Source organism: Liolophura sinensis, chromosome 8, assembly GCF_032854445.1.
Source record: "Liolophura sinensis isolate JHLJ2023 chromosome 8, CUHK_Ljap_v2, whole genome shotgun sequence".
Classification (NCBI taxonomy): domain Eukaryota; kingdom Metazoa; phylum Mollusca; class Polyplacophora; order Chitonida; family Chitonidae; genus Liolophura; species Liolophura sinensis.
This window is the reverse complement of record NC_088302.1, coordinates 35,274,797-35,300,645: the sequence shown is the minus strand read 5'-3', so window position 1 is coordinate 35,300,645 and position 25,849 is coordinate 35,274,797. Positions and strand designations below refer to the sequence as shown.

Here is a 25,849-nt window from a genome sequence, read left to right as displayed (position 1 = left end):
AAATTTGATGATTTTCAGATCTATCTTATTTTATACCGTCTTCCGATAAAGAAAAAAAGATCTATTCTCCTCGTAAAACAACAATTAAAATTAGCCTGACCTAAACGAAGGCACATCGCTCATAATTGACACCCCGGCCCAGATACCGTCTCGGCAGAAGCCCAACTTTTGCAGCTACTCTTCTCTGCGCGGAGGCGGAAATGTCCCTACAGAGCAAAGAGGACTCTTAGAAAACGAAATTGAAAGAAATGCGCGAAAACAAGCCTTACAAAAAATCAGAGTCGACTTCGATTCGTGACTCGAAAAATGCAGATCACAAACCTTTGTTCTCTTTAACATCCATTTTGACAGAAACTGTACTTGGTAAGAATGGATATAGACGCAGTTTATATGGTTTGAACTAAAGCAGGAAAATGTCGTTGTTGTTCAAGGTGACGGTTGTTGTTGGTAGACAAGTAAGAGTGAACACATTAAACTAATGCTGCCAATTAGCTCTATGGTGAGTCTTATGAGTATGCGAAAGGCCAGTAAGTACAGATGATGCAGAATTTGCATAATTACTTAAATTATACAGTGTTATATCTTCAAGTCTACTCCAACGAATTCAAACTAAATTTCTAGAAACTCAGTTTGAATTCGCAAGAATCATAAGAACTGGAAGCTATCTCCCTTTATAAATAAGTCACACACTAATATATATATGGACAGGTGTGAAACACTGTGGGCAAGAAATCACCAAACAGCAATAAAAAAAAACCTTTGTTTCTTGATTGTTATCGCACCTACTCACATTAGACACTTATCTCTTTTAAATCCCCTTCCATTAAACAGCTCGAATTCCACAAGAATATCACCTGATAGCCAAGCATCTTGGCTGTGATCTTTTAATATGGTTTAGGCTGAGCTCGCAGAAACTCTGTGCCACAAAATTCCGTGCCAAATGAACCAATACATACATTTACAGGGCAAAACGCCAATAAATTATGTTCCCCAAGGCATTCTCTGTTCCGATTTATGCCATTAAGGCTGGTAAATCCAAGATAATTCACATTTGTGACTTACGCTCACGTGCCATGTGGACATCGTGACCCAATAAATCGGGTTGTTGCTTGAAGCGCATGCGTGGTTCACCTTTCACCACATCTCCATGTTTTGATCAACTGGCTGTCAGTTCTGACAGACAGAAAGCCATGATACTGTGTATTCAGGACAAATCTCGCATGCTTGTATCGGAATTGAATAAGGGGGTAGCTCTTTGTAAGCATTATACCGGAATCGGGCTCACATAACTCTCGGGCTAAGGGTGGCCAGTGGTTCCCACGTTTCGGTATATATAAACCACCCTTAGACCAAGGCCTCAGGCTGTACCTTTAAAGGAAACATCCAAAATCTATCAGTTTCATCGTTTACCTTGGTGCTCTGCCATTTATAGCCTCTTCAGCTCGCCTTTGGGAGTTGATGGTGATTCACGAACTGGTAAGAGAATTGCTTTAATGATATTGATAGCTAAACAGTGGCTGATTTCTGACTCTTTACAATGCTTAGTTTTTAGTTCTGGAAGTAGAATTTGGGACAGATTTGTCTTCAGTTAATACAGATGAGGGTGACAAAATTTTAATTTTTGAAGTGGAAAAACAAGTTTTATGATGGTATTTCAATTTTCGATTTCGGTCAGAAATGGTTTTGTGGAATCGGCCTTAGTACAGCACATTTGTGGGAGAAAAAAACTAGATGAAGAATTATTGAGAGGACTAAAGGCAGGATTGCCTATGTATGTGCACTGGGTTTCACTTTTGTTGAACATTTGTACGTTTGCCATAGACATATTTTTTAGGTTTCATTTTCTCTATGGGGAAATAGGACACAATAAAAATAGTTACACAGTTTTGACTGATAATTAATTGAACTGTGGATGTACTTAGTATGGCTACATACATGTGACCACAAAGTAGGGGCTACTATGGGAATTTCAATCAGTCCATTATTCCTTCTTTTTTTCTGTTGTCTTCAGGCTTTTTCAACAATTACTTTGCACATCAATTCATGTAACTAGACATGAAAATGCAGTTAAAATGTGATATCTTTATGTCAGCATGGATTAAAAAATTATACCTCCATATTTTCAACTGATAAATAAATATTTGCCATGGTGTCTTCTGCTTTGGATTTATAATATGCTCGTAAAAAGCTGGTTGGTATCTGTGTCAAATATGATGCGCGTACACTCCAGTTCGCGAATCTCGGTCATCTCCTGAAGAGGCTATAAATGGCAGATTGCTGGGGTAAAGGATAGAGTTGATAGATTTCGGACATTTCCTTCAAAAGTGATATTCATGCGAAATTCAAGCCGTTTAATGGACTGCGATTAGGAAAGATATACATGTATGTCTAGTGCAAGCAGGTGCGATAACAATTGAGAAACAAAGATACTTTTATTACTGTTTCGTGATTTCTCGCCAAATGTGTTTCTTGCCTGTCCATATGATTAGTGTTTGACTGACTAATAAAGGGAGATAACTTACAGTGCCTGTGGTTGGAATAGACCCATCCATGACTATGTGAGCGCAGTCCAAATATGAAGCGAACATAGTCTCCCAAGGCTCATTTTCACAACATTGTTAACGTTGTGAACATGCGTCATAAAATTTCGGAAAAACTGTCAGTTACTAACCTCCATGGCCTGTCTTGTCAACATATATCTGAATGGATATTTACGTTTAGGATGATCGACAGCCCAGGATTTTATCAGTCTGGCAGCCTAGGACCCTAGGCACTGTAAAGTAGTAACTGGACAGGGCAGAGATGTTAGTAATTGACTGTTTTCCAAAATTTTGCAATGCATCCTTCAGGGGTGAATAGAACCATCGCATGAATATGTGACGATAGGCCAAATATAGAGCGAACAAAGTCATCCAGGGCTATTTAAGTGAAAATAACATTGCAAACATGGGGATTTTGTAAAGGTGAGTACTTTGTCACATGATAGAGGGACTCAAGAAGGTCATATTTTTAAAGAATCTGCTTTTCACTGTGAACATCTGAGAAGGGGGTCAGCACCTAACAAAGGCATTAACCTATAGTCTTTACAACAACCCACGAACATGATACACATCGCTGACAAAATGCCGTCTAATGGCATATTACAAAATTGATAGAAAGCAGGCACTCGCCATTAGTCCCTTTATCCTGTGTTCTTGTGCATACTCCGTGACTCAGTTGGTTAGCGCGCTAGCACAGTGTTATGACCCAGGAGTCTCTCACCAATATGGTCGCTGTGAGTTCAAGTCCAGCTCATGCTCGCTTCCTCTCTGGTCGTAAGTGGGAAGGTCTGCCAGCAACGTGCGGATGGTCTTGGGTTTCCCCCGGGCTCTGCCCAGTTTCCTCCCACCATAATGCTGGCCGCTGTCGTATAAGTGAAATATTCTTGAGTATGGCGTAAAACACCAATCAAATAAATAAATAAATAAATCTTGTGCATATGGAGAGTTTGTTTGATATCTGTGCTACATTTAACCCTGTGCCCTGTGATCAATCCTCGTAGCCATTTGCCAACACATAATACTTGTTCTAGTGGGGCAACCACCAGGGTTACAGCGCAAAACAGGACGCAGTTTGGCAGTCCCTGACGAGGAATATTTTGGGCATGATTTCTTTAAGTAAAACTTGATTTTACTGAGCAACTAGTACTCGAATACAGTGTACTATCACCGGTGATTGTTGGGGATGAAGGCATTGCTTTTATTTGAAGAAGTCCTGCTCAAATATCCCTCTTATGTTCACATTGTGATTGTGTTTGAAGTTTCTGATGTGAGAAAAATTACAATTATAAATAATGTTTTTTTTTTACTTTGTAGGTTTCATTTTTTGGTCACTCTTTCAAGGGCTGGGTCCCATGGTCTGGTTTTATCCTCTCAATGAGTTAGAGATCTCAGGCTACGAATGTGCTGTTGTTGTGTGGTTTAGCCCTCTGCTCGTGGGAATTCCTGGAGTTTTAAGGCTGATACAGAACAAATGGGTTCTTGCGGTTTTAAGGCTCTTCAGCCTGGCAACGTTAGGATCATTTCAGGCTAAAACAACATTGTCCAGATTGATCATTTTAGCAGCGGGCAATATGTCTGCAATGTTGGTCCTCACATCTACTCTGTGGTCTTCTGATCACAGTGTCAGGTTAGTATTATGCATGTTTAGTCTACTTGTTTACAGTGCTGCTGTAAATGATTCTTGGCATTTTAGACATTGACGTCATGTATGTGTTCTAGATAAAGGCATAATTAAACTGTCAAGGAATATACACATATAATATATATATTATATGTATTATTCTATACATTATACGTATTATTCTATTGTTTTTGCAATTAATATTCAGACAGATATCTTAATTTTCTATATATAAGCATCTATACATTATGCATTTATGTTGTCACGGTTTCCCATACCTTCTGTCTAGCTGCCATACCCTTTGGGTGCATAAATTATTCTATTTTATATATAGGGGTTTTGTTAATACAAGATTAGATTTTGTGATGATTTTTTTTTTTTTTTTTTTTGATTGGTGTTTTACGCCGTACTTAAGAATATTTCACTTATACGACGGCGGCCAGCATTATGGTGGGTGGAAACCGGGCTGAGCCCGGGGGAAACCCACGACCATCCGCAGGTTGCTGACAGACCTTCTCACTTACGGCCGGAGAGGAAGCCAGCATGAGCTGGACTTGAACTCACAGCGACCACATTGGTGAGAGGCTCCTGGGTCATTACGCTGCGCTAGCGCGCTAACCGACTGAGCCATGGAGGCCCCCGATTTTGTGATGAGAATATTATTTAAACTAAATGTGAACAAATAAAAATGGTAGATGACCTAATGTTTTGACCAAGACTTTTTCTCACGTTACCTAATTCTAAGGGCTCTGTACATTTTAGAACAGTGTTATGAGGTTTGTATGGAATGTAGCATAATGTCTTACTTGAAATATGTAAGTTTCAGCTGCAAAACTGATATTTTATAACAATTATTTGCCGCTAAATATGCCCTTTTTTATGCAAAATTTTAGATCACTTACCATGTTTGATTTCTGAAGTCCTTTCCAGTTTTTTTTCCAAGCCGGCTAGACTGCATCAATTTAGACCAGCAGCCTTAACCAGTGAACCCAAGCTCCCTCTGGGTTTTTGTGCTTGTCAGGTACCTAACATGGTCCAGTGGTTTACTCCAAGCTTTTCCTGGTTTCCTCGACACCTAAACAAAATAATTAATAATAAATTATTTCCATAACATTTAACTTAAATGTTCAAGCTAGTCAAGAGTGGACAAATTAAGATAAAGAATCAGTGTCGTCAATTTCAGCTATATTTTACAAGTTAAAGTGTTTCATACCACCATGAATCTGCTGATTTTTGTTCCTTGTCACGTTTATGTTCCTCAGGTATAAGAGTTTCTGGGGCCTGATCCTGGGATTACAGGTGTTCATATGCAGTAGGATTTGGTTCACATCATTTGTACCCACCTGGTGGAGTGTCCCAGCTAACTCAGCTGTCATCGCTATTGGAGCTGTTGCTACTTTTAGTAAAATTTTATCGGGTACATATAGATTAGATTTCATTGCACTGAATTACCACTCTTGATGATGTCCAATATTTATAAGTAAAATAATTTATGTGGGTCCTTGTCTGGCAGGAAATATTGTAAACCCCGTTAAAAAAAGCTAAACTTGCATTTTGTTGTCTTAGAAATTCATTACAATTCAAGACAAGAATCTCTTTTTTGAGTATAGCTTTAATGTAATAAAATAATTGACCTATTTGTCATTTCAGACCGTCCAGTTCCTATCCAAATCCCACTACCAGGTGTAACGCGTCCTAACTGGCTGGCTACAGGGCTGGGATTTGGAAGCCTGCTTTACCTCACTCACTGGTGTTTTGGGGAGGTGTCGCTAATCACACGCTGGGTGGTAAGAGGATACCCTGACCCTGGACCCAGTGGCAACCCATGGGGGTAAGTTAAACCAACTTGTTGAATTGGTTTACATCTCATAAATTTATTAACTTTTCCTTGGATTGATATGATATTTATTGAATGGGCTTGACATAGCATGAGTGTTAGGTTGTCAACAGGTGTATGGATTGAGAAAATCTTGATAACCAGGTACCTAACACACCTGACTAGTCTACCACTAGGCAGCAGGTGAATTTCATCAGAAAGAAATTAAAGATTAACCTAATTCTCCAACCTTTTCAACTGCCTCTGTAATCAGTGCTTTAGAACATTCTGAGAGCATTAAAGGGGTAATGAAAAAATTTGCACCGTTTTTTAGAAACTTGCATCTTTAGGGTCACAAAAAAATCATTTTAGTGTCATTTTAATAACAATTATATGCATAAATTCCACTGAAAAAGTGCTTTAGAGCTTGAAGAGATTAAAGATTTGGAGTACCAGTTATTGTAAATGTCTTAAAATTTGTATCAAAATGCAGTTTTATAGGGAAATAAATATCTTAAAATACTAGTTTTAATGCTGATACTTACATTTCTGCAGTAGGAGATTGTCAAAGCTGTCAAACCTCAAATCACCTTTCTAACACTAGTAGGACACACACTCAGGGAAAATGAGCAGCTTTACACATCATTTACACATCATGAACATGAATTCCAACTCAAAGGATACAACAATAACAATACATGTATTTACCCTAATTCCTCAACCTTCTTTGATATAACAGAGCAACCTTCAGCACAGTTTTGCACATTTTTAATTTGATTTTGGAGCCAAAAGTTGAGGGCTTCAAACAGTATTTTACCATCGCTGCCCAGATTAATGCCTTCAGAACATGCTTGAATAAACATCTTTCAAAAATGCGAAAAATTGAAGAATTACAATACTCAGAATTACTTGTGCTGTCTTCTATTCAAGTGGACTTGTAAATTACCTGTGCTGTCTTCTATTCAAGTGGACTTGTAAATTACCTGTGTTGTCTTCTGTTCAAGAGGACTTGTAAATTACATGTATTAGAAATATTTGTATTCACTTTTATTACAGAGGACTTGTTTTAGTGATGGTCACCTTAGGTATTCTACTGTCCTGGACAGGTGTATCTCGTTATCTCACCTGGTGGCTCTTAGGGACATGCAGCCTGTGTGCTCTTTATTATTTGCCCACCTGGCAAGGTTTTACAGGTGAGTTTAAGGTATGAAAACAGGATTATTTAAGGAACTTGCCAAAAGCATGTCTGTGTTCTACCTATTCATACTATTTACGAGGGACTGGACTTTTATTCATGGATATAAAAAAGTGGCATACTGTATTTCATCTACAGCCTAGCACTTTTCAAGTGACACATTTTCCTTAATTCTGATGTATTCATCCACCTTAAAGAGCCACTTAAGATTTTTGGGGAACTTTGATTCTTATGAGCCAAGTGTTGGCATGAGCAGTATCATTTTATTTATTTATTTATTTGATTGGTGTTTTATGCCATACTCAAGAATATTTCACTTATACGATGGCGGCCAGTATTATGGTGGGAGGAAACCAGGCAGAGCCTGGGGGAAACCCATAACCATCCGCAGGTTGCTGAAAGACCTTCCCACGTACGGCCGGAGAGTATCATTTTAAGGCCCATGCGTGCTTCTAAAAATGCATTATACAAACCAATCTTTAGGTGAAATCAGTTTAATGAGTTTACATGAGACGCTTTGGTTTTATTTCTTAATGTACAGATTATCATGTGTAATAACATATAACAGTACAAACAAAGTTTTCAGCTTTCACTTTGTGAGGTAAAAATGGCTTCAAAGTACAGTTTTCATAAGGCCTTAAGTGGTCAGTCCAGAAATTAAGTGGTCAGTGACAATCCCTGTTTAAAAAGAACTCTGTTGGGGGACAGATGGAACTTGTCTGGCCGAATGAGGGCAGAGGTTTGAGGAGCAGACTGAATGGGGGAGGAGAGGGTATGGGCACTAAGGTAGCCCCAAGAAGACTTGCGGTATATGTTCACCTTGCCTAGTTCGGAGCAAGATCAACGATGGTGTAATTTCTGAAAAGACAAACGTTGAGAGAAAATATGTATAATATAGAGGGGTAATTATCAGGTATATAAATACCTCCAAAATGAAAATTACAAGATCTCTACATCGAATCGTGAAGGAAGGCTATATAAATCCACTACTCTGAATATACTAATGAGATGGCGCTTGAATGTCTTGTAAGCTGGCTTCGCTCTTCTCTTCCCAGTTCCATTTGTTTATATTGGAATAATACACATGTGGAAGACATCTGTCACTACCTTTATATTGTACTAACTGTACTGCTTATTCCATATTCATAATACATAGGTTACTTCCTTTTTCATGGATTTACCTCCCTTCATGGTGGGTATCTGTTCAATCTTCCAGTGCTGTTAACATTTGAAAGTACCAGTCTGACGGAATTTAAGAAACCACAGTGGACATTTAACTGTGAACATTTCACCTGTGAAATTTCTTGTAAACGTTAACTACTTTTGAATAAGTGCAACTTGTTTCTGTGCATTTTGAAATTGACAAAGTAAACAGCAATATTTTCCATAGTCCCATATGCTTTAGTAGTGAAATAGAAGACAGATGCCTACTGTCAAGGGAGGTAATTCCCTGATAAGGGAAGTAACCTATGTATTATGAAAATACCGAATAGTATCATGGATAAATGTTGATATATGTGTACATCTATTAACTGTCTATTTATTTAGGTGGTCTAATATTAGCAGTTGTCACTTTCTCTCTGTGGCCAGAGATAACAGAGAATTTGACACTGTGTCCTCCAGCCAGAACGCTGTTTGTTGCCATGGTAATCTACCTGGTGGAAATATTTTTCTTCGTTTGGACGGTGGCGTATAACTTCGTCCCTGGAGGGGTGTACACGCGAGAACATACAGACTACCTGATTATATGTGTATGCGTATTCATATTTCTGGGTTTACTTTCAGGTGAGAGAAACAAGATTACCATTTAAAAGTTGCAAACTTAAATTTCAAAGTGAGAAAAAAAAATTCTGGGTTAAAAATTAAATCAAGGTTTGCTATTATTTAAATTAGTTGTGTTTTTATGTCACTCTATGCAAATGTTGGTTTAAATGGAGGAAATGAGAAAAACATGCTGTTGTCACCATGTAAAGTTTTCACGTATTCTTCTCTTTCTCTTCAAACAGGTAGAAACAAAGATGAGTTCCGTTTGTTTACTGAATGTCAAAGCGAAATCTTCAAACAGGCAGCAAAAACTATAGAAAGGGGTAAGATCATGCAAAACTTTAATTTGTAAAATACATAAGTCATTTTCCTCTACCTGGCTTAATATTTTATCAGATGCCAGATGATAATAGACATTTTTATTCCTCTCTGGCCGTACGTGGGAAAGTCTGTCAGCAACCTGCAGATGGTCGTAGGTTTCGGCTGGACTCCTACAATAATGCTGGCCGCCGTCATATAAGTGAAATATTCTTGAGTGCAGCGTAAAACACCAATCAAATAAATAAATAAATAAATAGACATTTTTATCATGCTATGAAATGAACACAGTGTTAGAACTGATTGGATTATAACATATTTATTTATTTACTTGATTGGTGTTTTAGACTGTACTCAAGAATATTTCACTTATTTCATTTCACTAAGATGGCAGCCAGCATTACGGTGGGAGGAAACTGGGCAAAGACCAGTGGAAACCCATGACCATCAGCAGGTTGGAAGTGGACCTTCCCACGTACGGACGCAGAGGAAGCCAGCATGAGCTGGACTTGACTCACATCGATGGCTTCAGGGAGAGGCTGACGCATCATTGCGCACCACCTCACCCACATAGACCCTCGAATAATAACATACACCTTGCAGTGTATTTTTTCTATCATTTATGTTAGGTGTACTCTCAAATGTTCGATTGTTCATTTTAAAATGTTTTAAAATCAGACAACTTCCAACAATTTTTTTGTTTATTTCAGTTGTGATATTGACAGCAGTGATTGGACTGTCTGGGTTTATATATCGCCATAACCCAGAATTTGTTCATCACCGTGAGAAGGTAAGCTTTAGACTCTTTTTACCCTATTAGATGGACAGTAAATGCCAAGGGTTGTATACCATGAGCATTGATTTACAGCAGGAACAACAAAAGATTTATTTATTTATCTTATTGGTGTTTTACACAGTACTCATACTCACACGAATATTTCACTTATATGATGACGACCAGCATTATGGTGAGGGGAAACAGGGCAGAGCCTATGGAAAACTCTCTACCATCCGTAGGCTGCTGACAGTCCTTTCTACATATGACCAGAGAGGAAGCCATCAAGAACTGGAGTTGACCAGAGAGCGACTGGATTAGTGTGGGGCTCCTGGAGCATTGTGTTGTGCTAGCATGCTAACCACTAGTCCATGGGGACCACTTGACAGGAAGAGCACGCCACTCTCTTCTGCATATGAATCCATGAGGCATAATGTTTATGAATAATAAGCTAAACTCTGAAGAAAGTACTGCTCCTCAAGAATTATTGTATAAACAGAGCATTTGAGCCACTAAACCTGGATTTGAACATGGTTCATTGTATTGCTTCAAGGAGTTTTGATCTAAGAGACTTTGTAAAACATTAAAGAAAACCTAGGGACGATAAACACAAAATAAATATGTCTTGAAGTAATTTAGTCATGTTGGTAGGATGACCTTGTGCCTTTTGGCATGTTTTTGTGATGCAGTGTTTCTGCCTTGTGCCGTGATAAAATTTTGAACAGTGTACATAAAGCTGTCCCCAAATCTGCGGTAGACAGGTTTAGATCCACTTGTTTGGCCTAAGTTTTACCTGTGGAGATGGGTTGGATACCTAGCAGTGCAGTGATTTACTCTGCCCAATATTTCATCTGCCATAAACCTTCACTGTATAGCTGAAATAATCGTTTGTATGGTTTAAATATCAGTGAAATTAAATAATCTCATTGTTTGCAGAGTGAACCCAAGGAGTTTGTTGCAGCTATTTGGACCTATCATTTTGGTTATGACAACAAAGGCTGGCCAAGTCTGGAGAGATCAGCCAAGATGCTCAATAACACAGGTACTATACATAAAACCTTCCACATATATACGTAACACGGCTACTTCATGACACAACAGCTGTGTAGCACAGCTTAAGCGTAACAAAGTGGCTGTGTAATATAGCTAAGGCATAACACAGCAGCTGTGTAACATAGCTAAAACATAACACAGCAGCTGTGTAACATAGCTAAAATATAACACAGCAGCTGTGTAACATAGCTAAAACATAACACAGCAGCTGTGTAACATGGCTAAGGCATCAAACGGCCGCTGTGGTTCATAGCTAAGGCATCAAACGGCAGCTGTGTAACATAGCTAAGACATAACGCAGCAGCTGTGTAACATAGCTAAAACATAAAACAGCAGCTGTGTAACATAGCTAAAACATAACACAGCAGCTGTGTAACATAGCTAAAACATAACACAGCAGCTGTGTAACATAGCTAAAACATAACACAGCAGCTGTGTAACATAGCTAAGGCATCAAACAGCAGCTGTGCTTCATAGCTAAGGCATCAAACAGCAGTTGTATAACATAGGTAAGATATAACATAGCAGCTGTGTAACATAGCTAAGGCATCAAGCAGCAGCGCTGCATTTCTAAGGCATAACACAGCAGCTGTGTAACATAGCTTAGGCATCAAACAGCAGCTGTGTAACATATCTAAGGCATAATACAGCAAAAGATTAGAAAAGATGACAAATGGTTATAGAAGATTACATACAATGCAACTTTTCCATCTTTTTCTTGTTTTTTTATATTATGTTTTTTGTTGTATTTGTATGTATTACGTGGAATCCATGGTTGAGTTTTGGTTAACACAGGTGCAGACTTTATTACCCTGCTGGAGAGTGATGCCTCCAAACCGTTCCTGGGGAACAATGACCTGGGAATGTGGCTTGGGGAAAAGCTGGGTATGTATGTGGACTTTGGCCCATCTACAAAGGACCATACCTGGGGGTAAGTTTGAATTGGTTTTCCATCATTGAAGTTTTGCTTTGTTCAATGAAAACCATTAAGCCCTTAATCATTGGTTCCAATGATGCTTTACATAAAAGCTGGTTGTCGTGATATGTGAAAAATGGCAATGAATAGAATAAATGCCATCCATTCCCTTTATGTATGTACTTCATGTGTCCATGAATACAAATACAGTAAACACAAGTAAGCTCCAATTGACTGAAAATAGATTGTCCATTCATTGTGCTGCATGTGTATATGAATACATGTACATGTGTATGCTACTCATGGTTGAGGGAGTGGCCATGGTCTGGTCATGGGTTCAGATCTGACCCCTGTCATGTTTTGGCCATGGTCTGACCATGGGTTCAGATCTGACTCCTGTCATATTGTGGCCATGGTCTGGTCATGGGTTCAGATCTGACTCCTGTCATGTTGTGGCCATGGTCTGGTCATGGGTTCAGATCTGACCCTGTCCTATTTCGACCATGGTCTGGTCATGGGCTCAGATCTGACTCCTGTCATGTTGTGGCCATGGTCTGGTCATGGATTCAGATCTGACTCCTGTCATGTTGTGACCATGGTCTGGTCATGGGTTCAGATCTGACTCCTGTCATGTTGTGGCCATGGTCTGGTCATGGGTTCAGATCTGACTCCTGTCATATTGCGGCCATGGTCAGTTCATGGGTTCAGATCTGACTCCTGTCATATTGTGGCCATGGTCTGGTCATGGGTACAGATCTGATTTCTGTCATATTGCGGCCATGGTCAGATCATGGGTTCAGATCTGACTCCTGCCATATTGCAGCCATGGTCTGGTCATGGGTTCAGATCTCATTTCTGTCATATTACGGCCATAGTCTGGTCATGGGTTCAGATCTGACTCCTGTCATATTGTGGCCATAGTCTGGTCATGGGTTCAGATCTGAATCCTTATGAACTACAATACCAGCTCAAAAGAATTTCTTATTTCCTAAAATGCTGTTGTATATTTGTATGTGTCGTTCTTTTTTAACTCTTCGGCTTAAGAATTACATCACGCAAAACAACAAATAAATTGTTGTATTTCATCTAAAGTTAAGCCTTTTTCAAGTGACATGTTTTTTTTATTCTGATTGATTCACCCACCTTATTGGGCTGTTTAGTAAGGGTGTTTTTTTTTTTGTTAAGTTCGATTAATTTCTTAATATATTCGGAAAATATTTTTTATGCCATGTTTCATTTGCATCTCAAAGTGCATTTCATGGACAGGACTTCAGGTGAAATACAATGAGGTAAGACAAATATCTCCACATACATCATTGCAGAATTTATTTACTCAGGTGAAAACATTTGTTTTATTTGGGTGTGATTAAGATTATCCTCACTGTTGAATTTTCAGAAATTTGATTATGTCAAAATATCCAATAGTGAAATCAACACATCATTTATTACCGTCACCAAAAGGTAAGTTGCAGACTATTAGACATTTCATTTATTTATACATATATGTAAATGTTTAATTGTATAATTTGATATTCAATTTTAATCAGTTGTTTATGTTCTTCTGGTGTTTTTGTTTTTGATAATACTATATATGCTAGACATGGATACAAATCTGACAGACAATTCATTTATGTATCAGATACATGAATTTTAATATTAAATTTTAACCAGCTGCTCGTACTATTTCTGATTTTGTCTGGACTGTACCTTATGATACTAGATTTGCTAGACATTGTTGCAAATTAGATTGTCATTTTGTCATGTTTTTGGACTTTTTCACCCTCCACCACAGGAGAGCTTGCACCTGCTATAACAGCCACTGTGAACTTTAGCGGGAGTTTGGTGGACTTCGTGGTTACTCACATGGGCAATGACCGAGACAAACTGGACAGGAAACTACAAGCTAAATTTCTGTCTAAGGAGCTGAAACAAAGGTTTGTGTAAAGAAATTTTCATAACTTTCAAACTTTTGACTTTGAAATTTGAATGTCCAAAGGGTGGTGGCAGTTTTTGTCCATTTTATACCAGAAAAGCTCATTTTGAAAACTACAAGTGTGCAACTGTCATATACACCATATAAAAACAATAGAGACTGTGGCATCCTCAGAAAAAAGCATGAATGGTGACACAGTAAATAAATATTTTAAGTCCACCCAGAATTGTGTGATGCATGATGGGAAATTGTCTTGTCCAATACTTAAAATGATTTACTGACACTGTCAAAAGCAAATTAATAAAATTAATTGCCATCCTGTTGATATCTGCAAAGTCCTAATTCCAAATAAAAAACAAAAGTTTTGGTTCATACTGATAAATGGGTTTTTTAATTAGCAGATAATTTTATCTGACAACGGTAAACCCTGGCCCAGACATATGGTATTTTAGTCTTAAATTTGAAACAGTGTACTGTATTAAAATTTTGACTTACCTCAGGAATTTTTATTTTAATACTAAGAATTGTCTTTTGTGACAAAATTCAGAATTAGTGTTCTGTTCAGATTTACCTTCAGGAATGATACTAAGAGATTAGACTAATAGAGTCTGACTTAGTATCATTCCTGAACATAGATTTCAACTCAAAATTCAATTTGAAATTCATTTAGAATTGAATTAGACTAAATCTGACTTAAACTTTGTCATAATCTTACAATCTTTGTACTACCTGTAACAATATACATGTATACTTTGCCAAGTCAATACCCAGCATTTTATAAGAATCATAGTGGTAAGGGGGCTAATTTGTGACACACCTAGTTTCTGTCAGCCCCTATTAAACAATGCCTTTTGCTTAGAGGGGTCACATCCACCCATTGTACATTCTCATCTTACATTGAATCCATGACTCCACCCATCCTTTCACTGAATCCATGACTCCACCCATCCTTTCACTGAACCCATGACTCCACCCATCCTTTTCATTGAATCCATGGTTCCATCCATCCTTCAACTGAATCCATGATTCCATCCATCCTTTAACTGAATCCATGACTCCATCCATCCTTTAACTGAATCCATGACTCCATCCATGCTTCAACTGAATCCATGACTACGTCCATCCTTTAACTGAATCCATGACTACATCCATCCTTGCCAGCAACCTGTGAATGGTTGTGAATTTTCCCCGGTCTCTGCCTGGATTCCTCCCACCATAATGCTATTTGGCGTCATATAAGTGAAATGTTCTTGATTACAGTGTAAAACACCAATCATATGAATAACTCATCCTTTGTTTGAATCCCTGATTGACCCATCCATCCTTTCACTGAATCTGTGGAATCCATCCAACCGTTCATTGAAAACATGGCTTGCCCATCCTTTCATTGAATCCATTACCCACCCATCCTTTCACTGAATCTATGATGCACTCATCATTTCACTGAATACATGACCCATCCATCCATTCGCTGAATATGTGACTCACTCACTCCTTTCACTGAATCTGTCACCTTTCCATCCTTTCACTGACTCCATGACCCACCTTTCCTTCACTGAATACATGACCATGGTTATTGAACATGTTTATTGCTAGCAGACTAGTGAGTTTGAAATTGGGGTACACTGATGTAAGGAGCAGTTACTTAAATGGATGAAAGAGTCATTAGGTATTGTCTCTTAACAGTCACTTACCAGCTGATGGCTGAATATTTACAGGTATGTATATGTGAACCAGAAATGTCATAGGCCATGGGTAAAAGAACTAAGATTTTGCACAGTTCAACTTCTAGTTCTTTGAACAGTTAAAGAAGTACAGAAGGTGTGGTATTGTTTTCTGTCTTCAGCCCCAGGTCAGCTGTTTTCCTGGGATACATGACATCCTCACCCCACACCAGTAACTACAGGCAGCTGATAGAAGAAGGCGGGGTCAAGGATATTGATGGCGGGGACATGGACCGGTGGTGTGAGTACATCATGTACAAGAAACTCATCAGGTCAGTGGCTAATCTGTGTGAACCAAGGGATTAACTGAATTAACATCTCATGTCCACTGAGTCTGTCCATCATACTGCCAAACTGAAGTAGTCAGCCATTGAGACTCTGTGCTGTTAAACTGTCTCCCAAGGCTACTGAAGTGGTTGTGATACTTATTTTTTATTTATTTGATTGTTGTTCATTGCTATACTTTGTGAGTTCAAGTCCAGCTCTTACTGGCTTCCTTTCCGGTTGTACGTGGGAAGGTCTGTCAGCAACATGCTGATGGTCGTAGACTTCCACCAGGCTCTTTCCAGTTTCCTTGTACTATGACTGTGGCGGCCATCATATAAGTGAAGTATTCTTCAAGCAACACCATTCAGATAAATAAATAGAATGATGTTATATCAGAAATAAGGGTTTAAACCATATTCATAACAAACACTTTGTGCTTTCCCGGCATACTTGATAATCAGAAGATTTGAGGAGATGGAAATAATATACTATGAAAAGTACCGTAAATGCACGAGCATACTTTGCATTCGCGTATAGTTCTCTGGGTAAACTTGGCCATAAGTATTCTGGAAAAAATGTCTGTACCTGTGTATTTGACGCACCCCCATCACTCACTCACTCGGTGTATGTCCTCATAATAACATGCTTACAAAAGGCTGCTTACACAGTGTGGGATCTCTTATCGGTTGTAGTCAGCCATAATCAGCTGATACAATGTGCTGTGCGCCAGCAGGTTTTGACACCTGCCAACACGTGGTCAAGTAGCAGTGTTAGACCTACCAAGTTGCATTATAAAGCCATACCTGTGTATATGTCATGTAAATACATGTATTGTCTGAGTTCTGTTCTATTTAGAGATATTGCAATTTACTTGTTAGACCTCTTGTACCAATGTGCAAGTGGCTGGTAAATTGGCTATGCAACTTAAGATATTGGCCGCATCGATCGGGTGAGGGTTTGCTGTATCCTTACAAGAGCTTCCAAAGCTAGTGGCTCCTCTATTAAAAATAATTGGCTCAACCAAAACTTAAAAATGTTTGATGACAAGGACTCGAGACTTTGAAGGATTTGGAACGGACAATTTGCCGCTGAGCAACCTGAAGAACCATTAATGGGAGTTCAGCCCGAAACCATGTGCTTGTGCAAATTAACACATGACCTACATGTACATGTGGCGTTGATGTGACCTTGTTTTGATTTTAATATTTATTCTCCAGATTCGATCTTACAAAACTTCATTTTTGCTTTCTTAAAAATCTCTCTTATATATTATGAATTAATTTCTTTTGTTGTTTGTTTTGAACATTTTTATTGAATACATGCTGGCAAGTACCGGGTAGCCATGTTTACTTTCCCACACATTTTCTGAGCACTCATGGCAGTTATCAGCAGCCAGTTTTGATTCTTAATTCTTGAGGGGAAAAGTGCGAAGTATACAGATGTATTTACGGTAATATTGACATAAGTGGAAAAGATTCCCTGTGTTAAGGCTGACATGTCATGGTGTCCACTTCATGTGTAACAATTTTATGATGAACACGTACTATGCACTGTTCCTTTGCAGACTTGGCTATGCCCGGGAAAAGTGCGAAGTATACAGGTGTATTTACGGTAATATTGACATAAGTGGAAAAGATTCCCTGTGTTAAGGCTGACATGTCATGGTGTCCACTTCATGTGTAACAATTTTATGATGAACACATACTATGCACTGTTCCTTTGCAGACTTGGCTACGCCCGGGAAAAGTGCGAAGTATACAGGTGTATTTACGGTAATATTGACATAAGTGGAAAAGATTCCCTGTGTTAAGGCTGACATGTCATGGTGTCCACTTCATGTGTAACAATTTTATGATGAACACATACTATGCACTGTTCCTTTGCAGACTTGGCTACGCCCGGGAAAAGTGCGAAGTATACAGGTGTATTTACGGTAATATTGGCATATGTGGAAAAGATTCCCCGTGTTAAGGCTGACATGTCATGGTGTCCACTTCATGTGTAACAATTTTATGATGAACACGTACTATGCACTGTTCCTTTGCAGACTTGGCTACGCCCGTATTTCACACGCAGGCTTGAGCGACACCGAGGTACAGATGGCTAAGTTTCGTATCCCAGAAGACCTCTCTGATTACAAAGATCACGATCGAATCATCACCGATCCCAAACAGGTTCCCAAACAACAGAAGTTCACCAAAAAGTAAGTCATGTGCTTTCCTTGATCATGAGGCCTTTCAGTTTAAGCCTATACCAAGTTTTATCAGGCTCTTGATTAATTCATAAAATTAAGATACATGTACCCTGTTGCCTACTACTGGAGTTCTCACAGGCCTTTCTTCCATTTATCATTTGTATAAAACAAACAGTTGTGGCTTGTTAATGTCAATAATTCTGTTTTGGAGTCCAGGACAATAGCTGCTCAGTAATAGAAATATTGTTATGATTATTGTGATAGATTCTGCATTAATATAAACAGTACAGATACCCATGTACATAATTACAGTATTTCACCCAAAGTTTGGCATTTCTCAATGGACAAATTTGGCTTGATCCTGATACATTCAGCTTATTTTTTGGTGAAGTTTGATTAATTTTATTATCAGAAAAACTTATCAAAATGTTTGCATCAAAAGTGTCATTTTGTGGTCTTTATGTGCTTCTGAAAGTACATTTGCACTTACCAAATTTTAGTTGAAATTCAGTAATTTTTGAAGCATAGAAGTGACTCAACTGCTCATGATTCTGATCCTTTAAAGTTAACACTGCTCTCCAGTGAAATTGTTATTTCAGCAAGATTTGATTAGTAACTTATTAATTTTCATTTTTTTTTTTCTGTATTAGGTTTGGGTCTTATCACGAAGGTCATGGGTACTTCAGGAGACACGGCTATCACATGAGCACCCCAAAGTATTTCTTACCTTAGAGATGAACTGCAAAGGTTTTTGTTTCGCTTCATGTCAATACATGGTGATGGTTGTGCCACATATTTCTGTACTTTTCTGTAATTTTGTGTATATTCATATCGTTTATAGCCTACTTTTGGCGAGAAATAACTTCACAAATACATAAGGTCAATAATTTGCTCAAAACACTGTGGCTTGTTCTCCTTGGATTTCCTGTTGACCTGGCTCATTCATCTGACAATAAACAGCATCAGACAAAATTAACATTTTTGTAAACTTGAATAAGAGGCACCACTGATGACATTGCAGTGTTGTAAAAACATATGTAGAATTTGATGGACATTTGCCAGACAAAGTTACATTGGATAATTTTAAACATTTATATTAGAATTACACAGAAAACTTCCACAATCTTATACAATACTGTAATTTTTCAACCTTTTCGCATGTTTGCAAGGTGTTCATTCAAGCATATTCTGAAGGCATTATTATTTGATGATTGATAAAATTGCACTTTCTTAAGAAGCTCTGAAATAGTCCAATCCAACCAATTTAGTTTTGTCTCAAAAATCGAACTGTAAATGTGTTTAAATTGCACTGAAAGTTGCTTGTTCAAATAAGAAAAGGTTGAGAAACTAGGGTCACAAGTGATGCATATTGATAACAATTTTTATGAAAATTAACAGCCTTGTTCACTTTTAAGGTGTCAGATGGACGGTGTTTCTTTAATATTGCTTGCCATTTGCTGTGTGATACAAACATGTCTGTAATGTCCGTGCTTTTAATATAGTCCCAGGAACAAGGAACGTTTTAAATACTATATTGAGTATTATATTAAAGAATATTGCTTGCCATTTGCTGTGTGATACAAACATGTCTGTAATGTCCATGCTTTTAATATAGTGCCAAAACATGGAGGTTATTTAATACTCATTTATAATGGAAATAATTGGCCAAAAACCCTTAAGCACATGTAGGAGCACATAGAAGCATGTAATAGCAAGCTTTTATTACACAGCACTTGATAGTTACATGTGTCCGTTTGCATTCCCATAAAGAAACCACCAAAAAAATGATTTTCTAAGCTGTCACAAAGGATTGTATTTGTAAGAAGAATTAAGTATTGATCTCTGAGACAGTCGATGCATTTTATCAAATATTTGCCTTGAGAGTAAGGATTAAAGGATACATGAAACGGTTTTATTTCTTAATATGGAGTTCAGGATGTGGTCTAACATGTGAAAGTGTTAAAAAGCTTCTCAGCCTTCTTCTTGGGATGTAAAATTGCTATATTTATTTATTTATTTATTTGATTGGTGTTTTACGCCGTACTCAAGAATATTTCACTTATACCAAGGCGGCCAGCATTATGGTGGGAGGAAACCGAGCAGAGCCCGGGGGAAACCCATGACCATCCGCAGGTTGCTGCAGATCTTCCCACGTACAGTTGGAGAGGAAGCCAGAATGAGCTGGACTTGAACTCGCCGTGACCGCATTGGTGAGAGACTCCTGGGTCCTTACGCTGCACTAGCGCACTAACTAACTGAGCCACAGAGGCCCCTAAAATGCCTGTAAACTACATTCCTTAGACCCCAGTGGTTAGTCTCGAAATTAAGTAGCCTGCAATGGTGACGTCAAGGGTAATAGTTGTCTAAAGAACTTTGTTTGTGGGGAAGGGTGGGGGTAGAGCCTGAATTGGGTCCCACTTTCCCAGTATTTTATCGATGACTTCATTTCTGAATATTCCCAGTATGTAAAATCCCAGTATAAGTATGTATAAAATGTATTCTCCTTTTTTAGGCTTATTTTTCTTCATTTTCCTTAAAACCATACTCTTCACTTTATAATACCTCTTCATGTATCCTTAAAACCAATAATTCAAAATGGCTTTGAAGGAATTCAAAAATGGCTTTATATGGATTCCTGCATGACCAGTTATGGGAAACTGATTGGATTCTGGTAAAATTTTACCAAAGATGAGCACTGTCTTTTAACTGCTAGCTTCATCAAGTGGTTTTTATTTTTTTTTTTTGCCTGTTTCCATGTGAAAGCTACAAGTATTATTGTTACTTCAAGTATTATCCAGTAGGCCTATTAAATGTTGGGTTTAGAGAAATCTCTCACAAACCAGTGCTTCCTACTCTTCCAACTGCAGCTTCCTTGTAGTTTGCCAGGGAAAAAAGTATCACATGCTTCGGGTTGTTTCATTTCTGTACTAGACCTAAAATTTTGTCCCTGACTGTCTTTTATTTTGCTCGATTTTGAGGGTTGATCTTTAGAAAGGTGTTTAAAGGATGATATCCTACTTGAAAAATATAAGTTTCTTCACCTTGAGGAATATTTTATAACCTTTATTTGCCCCTTCTTGCCTTTGTTGGATCAATGTTTAAGTCAAATACAGAATTGCATTATTACATGCCTCTATGTAGCCTCTGTTATAGGTTCACACATTCAAATGAGCGGGGATGTGGATTGAGGCCTCCGTGGTCGAGTGAGGATGGCGTAAAAAAAACAAATCAAATAAATAAAGAAATAAATCTATTCAGCGGATGGTTATTGGAAGGCATACCCGGCAAAGGAAAGAAGGATAAGAGACTCCATATGTTGGAGGTCAGATGTAATCTCAAACGTACCAGTATTCAGGAACATTTTTGTATCTCATAGCAAAGTCTGTATCATGTTTTGTTTCAGTATCTTTGGTTACAAATGCATACATGTATATTTAACCTCCTTTGACCTCGTCGGACAGATGTAACCAGAACCACTGTACCGTTTGTATTGTCAGCCAATATTGTTTTTCACTTTTGAGCAAATTCGGTATCTTGCTTGGTTCGGCTACAAATACTTACTTTTGAGTTGTGACCTCTGAGGTCAGAGGTGTACCTACAATTACTGTGTTTCTTACCCCAATGGCTGCGGGAGCTGTACAGGTAGGCTAAAGTCAGAAGTGCTGCTATAGGAGGTATTTAAGTTGTTCTCATTACTTGATTCATATCTAGTCAGGATTATAGAGTATTGGTTGAAGGGAAGGGGTCATATGAGTTATTATCTCTGTCATAGGAGTTGGGGTATCTCCTGGCTTTTATTTGTGTGTCGTCAGCAACTTCACAGTACAGGTTATAAACTGATTTGGATGAAATTTTGTGCCCAGGTTGGCTTTGGGCTAAGGAACAATTCATTAGGATCGAGGAATGTGTTAGTCAATTCTTCGCTATTAAGAAATCAGAGAATCTTTTTGTCCATCGTGTTCAAAGGAATTTGTACATTTTGCTGAGGTGGATGTTTGCGCTTTCAGGGTGCCATCTACTTGTGAATGAATTAATATTGAACTGTATTTACTATCACTTTATTTGTAAATTTTTAGCTTTGTGCATTGGGCGTGACAATCAAATAAATGCTTTGTGATAGTATTTAGTAAACAGAATGAAAGTAGTAACACATCATGCGACTTGTATTTGAGCAAAAGAAAATTTTCTTGAAAACAGGATATAGAGGATATCTTGACGACGGTAAAATGCAATAACACGTTTATCCATTAATCAAAAAAACTTTGATTGTATTTTTAATTGGCTATAGTCAAGACCACTTGTAAACTTTCAATGTGTTAAGCTATGTTTTCTGAAATAAAAGCACAGTTTTACTTTATGTGTGGACAGAAAATGTTCAGATTTGTGAACAGGAATTTCTACATCATTATCGCATTTTAATTTCCTGGCCGTAAGCGGGAAGGTCTGCCAGCAACCTGCAGATGGATTTCCCCCGGGCTCTGCCCGATTTCCTCCCACCATAATGCTGGCCGCCGTCGTATAAGTGAAATATTCTTGAGCACGGCGTATAACACCAGTCAAATAAATAAACAGATATTTTAATGTCCATGGACATTGACTGTGAGATGTCACAGCTATTGCGAAATTGCGTATGTCAGGTTTACGTACAAGACAGCCTTGTACGTTTTCTCCAGTTGGGCTCAGTTTCACGAAGCTCTCTTAACGTTAAGAGCTAGCAACTACCATGACGACGTAATGCCTATGCTACTGGTTGCCGTAGCAGTTAACTGAACGTAACGATTAGAGTGCTTCGTGAAAACGGACCCTCTATTTGAAGACGTTGGAATTAATTGCCCTGTTTCAACGCTTTGAAAATGGTTCTCAACAATTCGTAAATGTTTTCGAAGCTTTTGGAAACAAAGAATGAGAGAACTGTGACAACCCATAACTTACATGTACGTTTGTAAATACATATAACTTTTCACATCAGCCGTTAGCACAAGTTATCCCATGGATAGTGTATGTACATGGAGGTCTACACGCCATGTACATCATGCACCCCAAACATGATTCGTATTTAAAGGAGAAGAAAACTTAAAAACATAACACAATCGGCTGAAAGAGCACATTTTTTCCTATCTGGTGGTGTCTGCTGCAAAATTTTGCGATATTTCCTCGCCATACACGTAAATCCTGAAAATGGTAAAGCTGGTATAAATCGCGGAATCCATCGCATCCTTCATCTTTAACACCCTGTAATTTATGCTGGGGGTGTGTTGCCTCTCAGCCAATGAGAGTCGTTAAAACTGCCGGCTTGTTCGTGTAACCTACGTCCAACATTACAGTTTCCGGATCGTCAAGCGGAAAACGAACTGTACTGTTCTATCTAATGTGCGAACTGCACTTCGGCGGTTTTAGCCGATTTTTTGTCAACTTTAGCTGCTTTTGAAAACGTCCGTTTCCTATTTGTTGGGTTTTGGGATGTTGTCGTTCTCGTGTCGTCGGACAAACATGCTTCCGCTGGTTCTCAGGTGTTCTCGTCATGCAAGGTTCGGCCTGAAAATCACACTGCCAATGTCAATCTTTCATTCAATCATTAATTCCTTCAAATGTTTGTGAATCATCGTCTTGGTTACGTTTCCTTTATAACTTGCTATTATATTCTCACGTTACGACCGACCTATAACGCCTTATATAGTGGACACAAAATTTACGACCTGTCTTGCGCTTAAATTTGGTTTGAGAAACGTAAATTATAGGACTTAAGACAAGCCTAAGTCTCTACGATCGTTGCAAGTCCTCTTTGAGAAATAGTTTCGCCATGGATGGTGCAAACGCAATATTGATGGCTCATGAGTTGGTCACTTAATTAACTGGTATATTTGTCGATTGGGGTTTATTTACCTTCCTCAATAACATTTCACGTATACAATCACGTCCTACGCGGGAACGTCCTCAGCAGCTACCTGCAGATGGTTGTAGGTTTCCCCCGGACTCTGTCCGGCTTCTTCCCACCTTAACGTTGGCTGCCGCCAAATAAGTGAAATATTCTCGAGTACGGCGTAAAACAACAATCAAACAAATAAATAAATAAACAATCGTGTACGGGTTTTGGGGTAAGCGGTATTTATTAACCGGTGCAACAGGTTGCGCTGCGGACGTTTTCAACCCTTTCTAAGCAGAAGCGAAACATTTTTTTTACCTCTACAAAATACAGGACAAATTTAATGGTCCAACACACTGTAATTACAGCTGTATTTATACAGCTGTAATGAAGTTCACGCCATTCATAGGACCATGCTATTTTGGGTTATCATTGGAAATATTGGAGTGTTTTTTCGTGTTTTTTTCCCTTTCTTTTGTGACAAAAGTTGTATTTGCACATGTCCTCCTGTAGTACACTTATATAGGAGGAAGAAACCGGACAGTTGGGAATAAAACCACAACCGTTTAGGTCTCTTGACAAACCTGACAGAAACCACCATCCATTGCCCGTCTATATCGATTAGACTACAAGAAGTAATTGCTCAAGCACTGGTCCTTTCGGGGATGGAACCCAGTTCACATTTGAATTCATGATCGCGTGTCGGCCTGCCCATCTGTCCTAGAATATACACTTAAGCAGGCATTATTAAAAACGCACCGAATCTCTTTCTTGCATTAAAGAAGAAAATTTAAATATCAGTCAAATACTGTGTAAACAGTATCATTTACATTATATGTTTAAAATATCTTAAACAAATATTTAGCTGCAGCACCACCTGAAACGCCGTCAAACAACCAGAACACAAATTCTTCTGCTTGTCGCATGGAAAACATGTAGGGCTGTTTCAGCGATATGGGTTGACCGACATCAGTCGCCTTCTGTGTCAGGCTTGCCCAATGGGCTTAGGCCCTGGGGCCGATTTCACATAGCCATTTCTGACTTAAGTCAAAATTTAAAATCATATCATAATGCAGATAGTTTTTTGTGCAGAAAGTTGAAATTTTGACACATTTGCCTTAATATAGTTTTGATAAGGTGGCCGAAAAATAAGCTTTAAGAGCGTATTTCAAATTTTTACTTAAGTCAGAAATGGCTATGTGGAATCGGCCCCTGTTCTTTTCATTCTTGGAAATCTAGTAAATAGGTGTTTTATTCCGGGAAACCGGCTTCCTTCACTCTAAAACCTGATCGTCGTCACATAAGTGAAACATATTTGAGCACGGCTTTCAACACAAACCAAACAACTAAATGAATTCAGACAGTGAAAAAATACTGCTATTTTCTCCCAAGAATCTAAATGTTCGTCCATCGATGTATATGTTATCTTTATTGTGACGTTGACTTCGATACGCGTTTTTCGTGAAAGTCAGGAAGTCGTTCACGTCGTCGACGTTGTGTTTTGCGTTGGATACGTGTCAGAGGTTATTGGATGGCGTCACAATGGGTATGCACTTGGCCATGTTGCCATGTGGAAAAACAAGCCCACTTCGCGTGTTACTCGCTAATCAAAGCAGCCGTGCCAAACAGCCTTAATCAGAGTTGAGACAAACTTGTCTGTCAACTGGACTAATTAAGGCTTCTGTTTGTAACGCGGTTTGGTGAAGCGGATTAACGTATAAGTGTATGTTGACTTCTGTACCACTGTAGGTAAGTCAACATTGATTATTTTAACCGCATTGCTCAGATCAACAATCCGTCTATCTGCGTCCCAAGCGTGTTGCTGCCAGTATCTGGATTTAAGTTATTCTCTCACTTTAAATGCCATTAT

The 25,849-nt window shown here is 38.5% G+C and overlaps 1 protein-coding gene across 1 annotated transcript; it reads left to right on the top strand.

The window, feature by feature from the left end:
• Positions 1-224: 224 nt before the first annotated feature.
• On the top strand, positions 225-21,732 carry LOC135472966 (PGAP2-interacting protein-like). Its single transcript, XM_064752714.1, has 15 exons — positions 225-363; positions 3,855-4,167; positions 5,424-5,578; positions 5,812-5,992; positions 7,034-7,170; positions 8,721-8,957; positions 9,179-9,259; positions 9,965-10,044; positions 10,966-11,071; positions 11,878-12,013; positions 13,395-13,459; positions 13,791-13,932; positions 15,778-15,927; positions 17,970-18,125; positions 18,767-21,732. Exons 1-15 carry the CDS (start codon positions 249-251, stop codon positions 18,846-18,848), a joined length of 2,136 nt encoding a protein of 711 aa, XP_064608784.1. The 5' UTR covers positions 225-248; the 3' UTR covers positions 18,849-21,732.
• Positions 21,733-25,849: the final 4,117 nt, after the last annotated feature.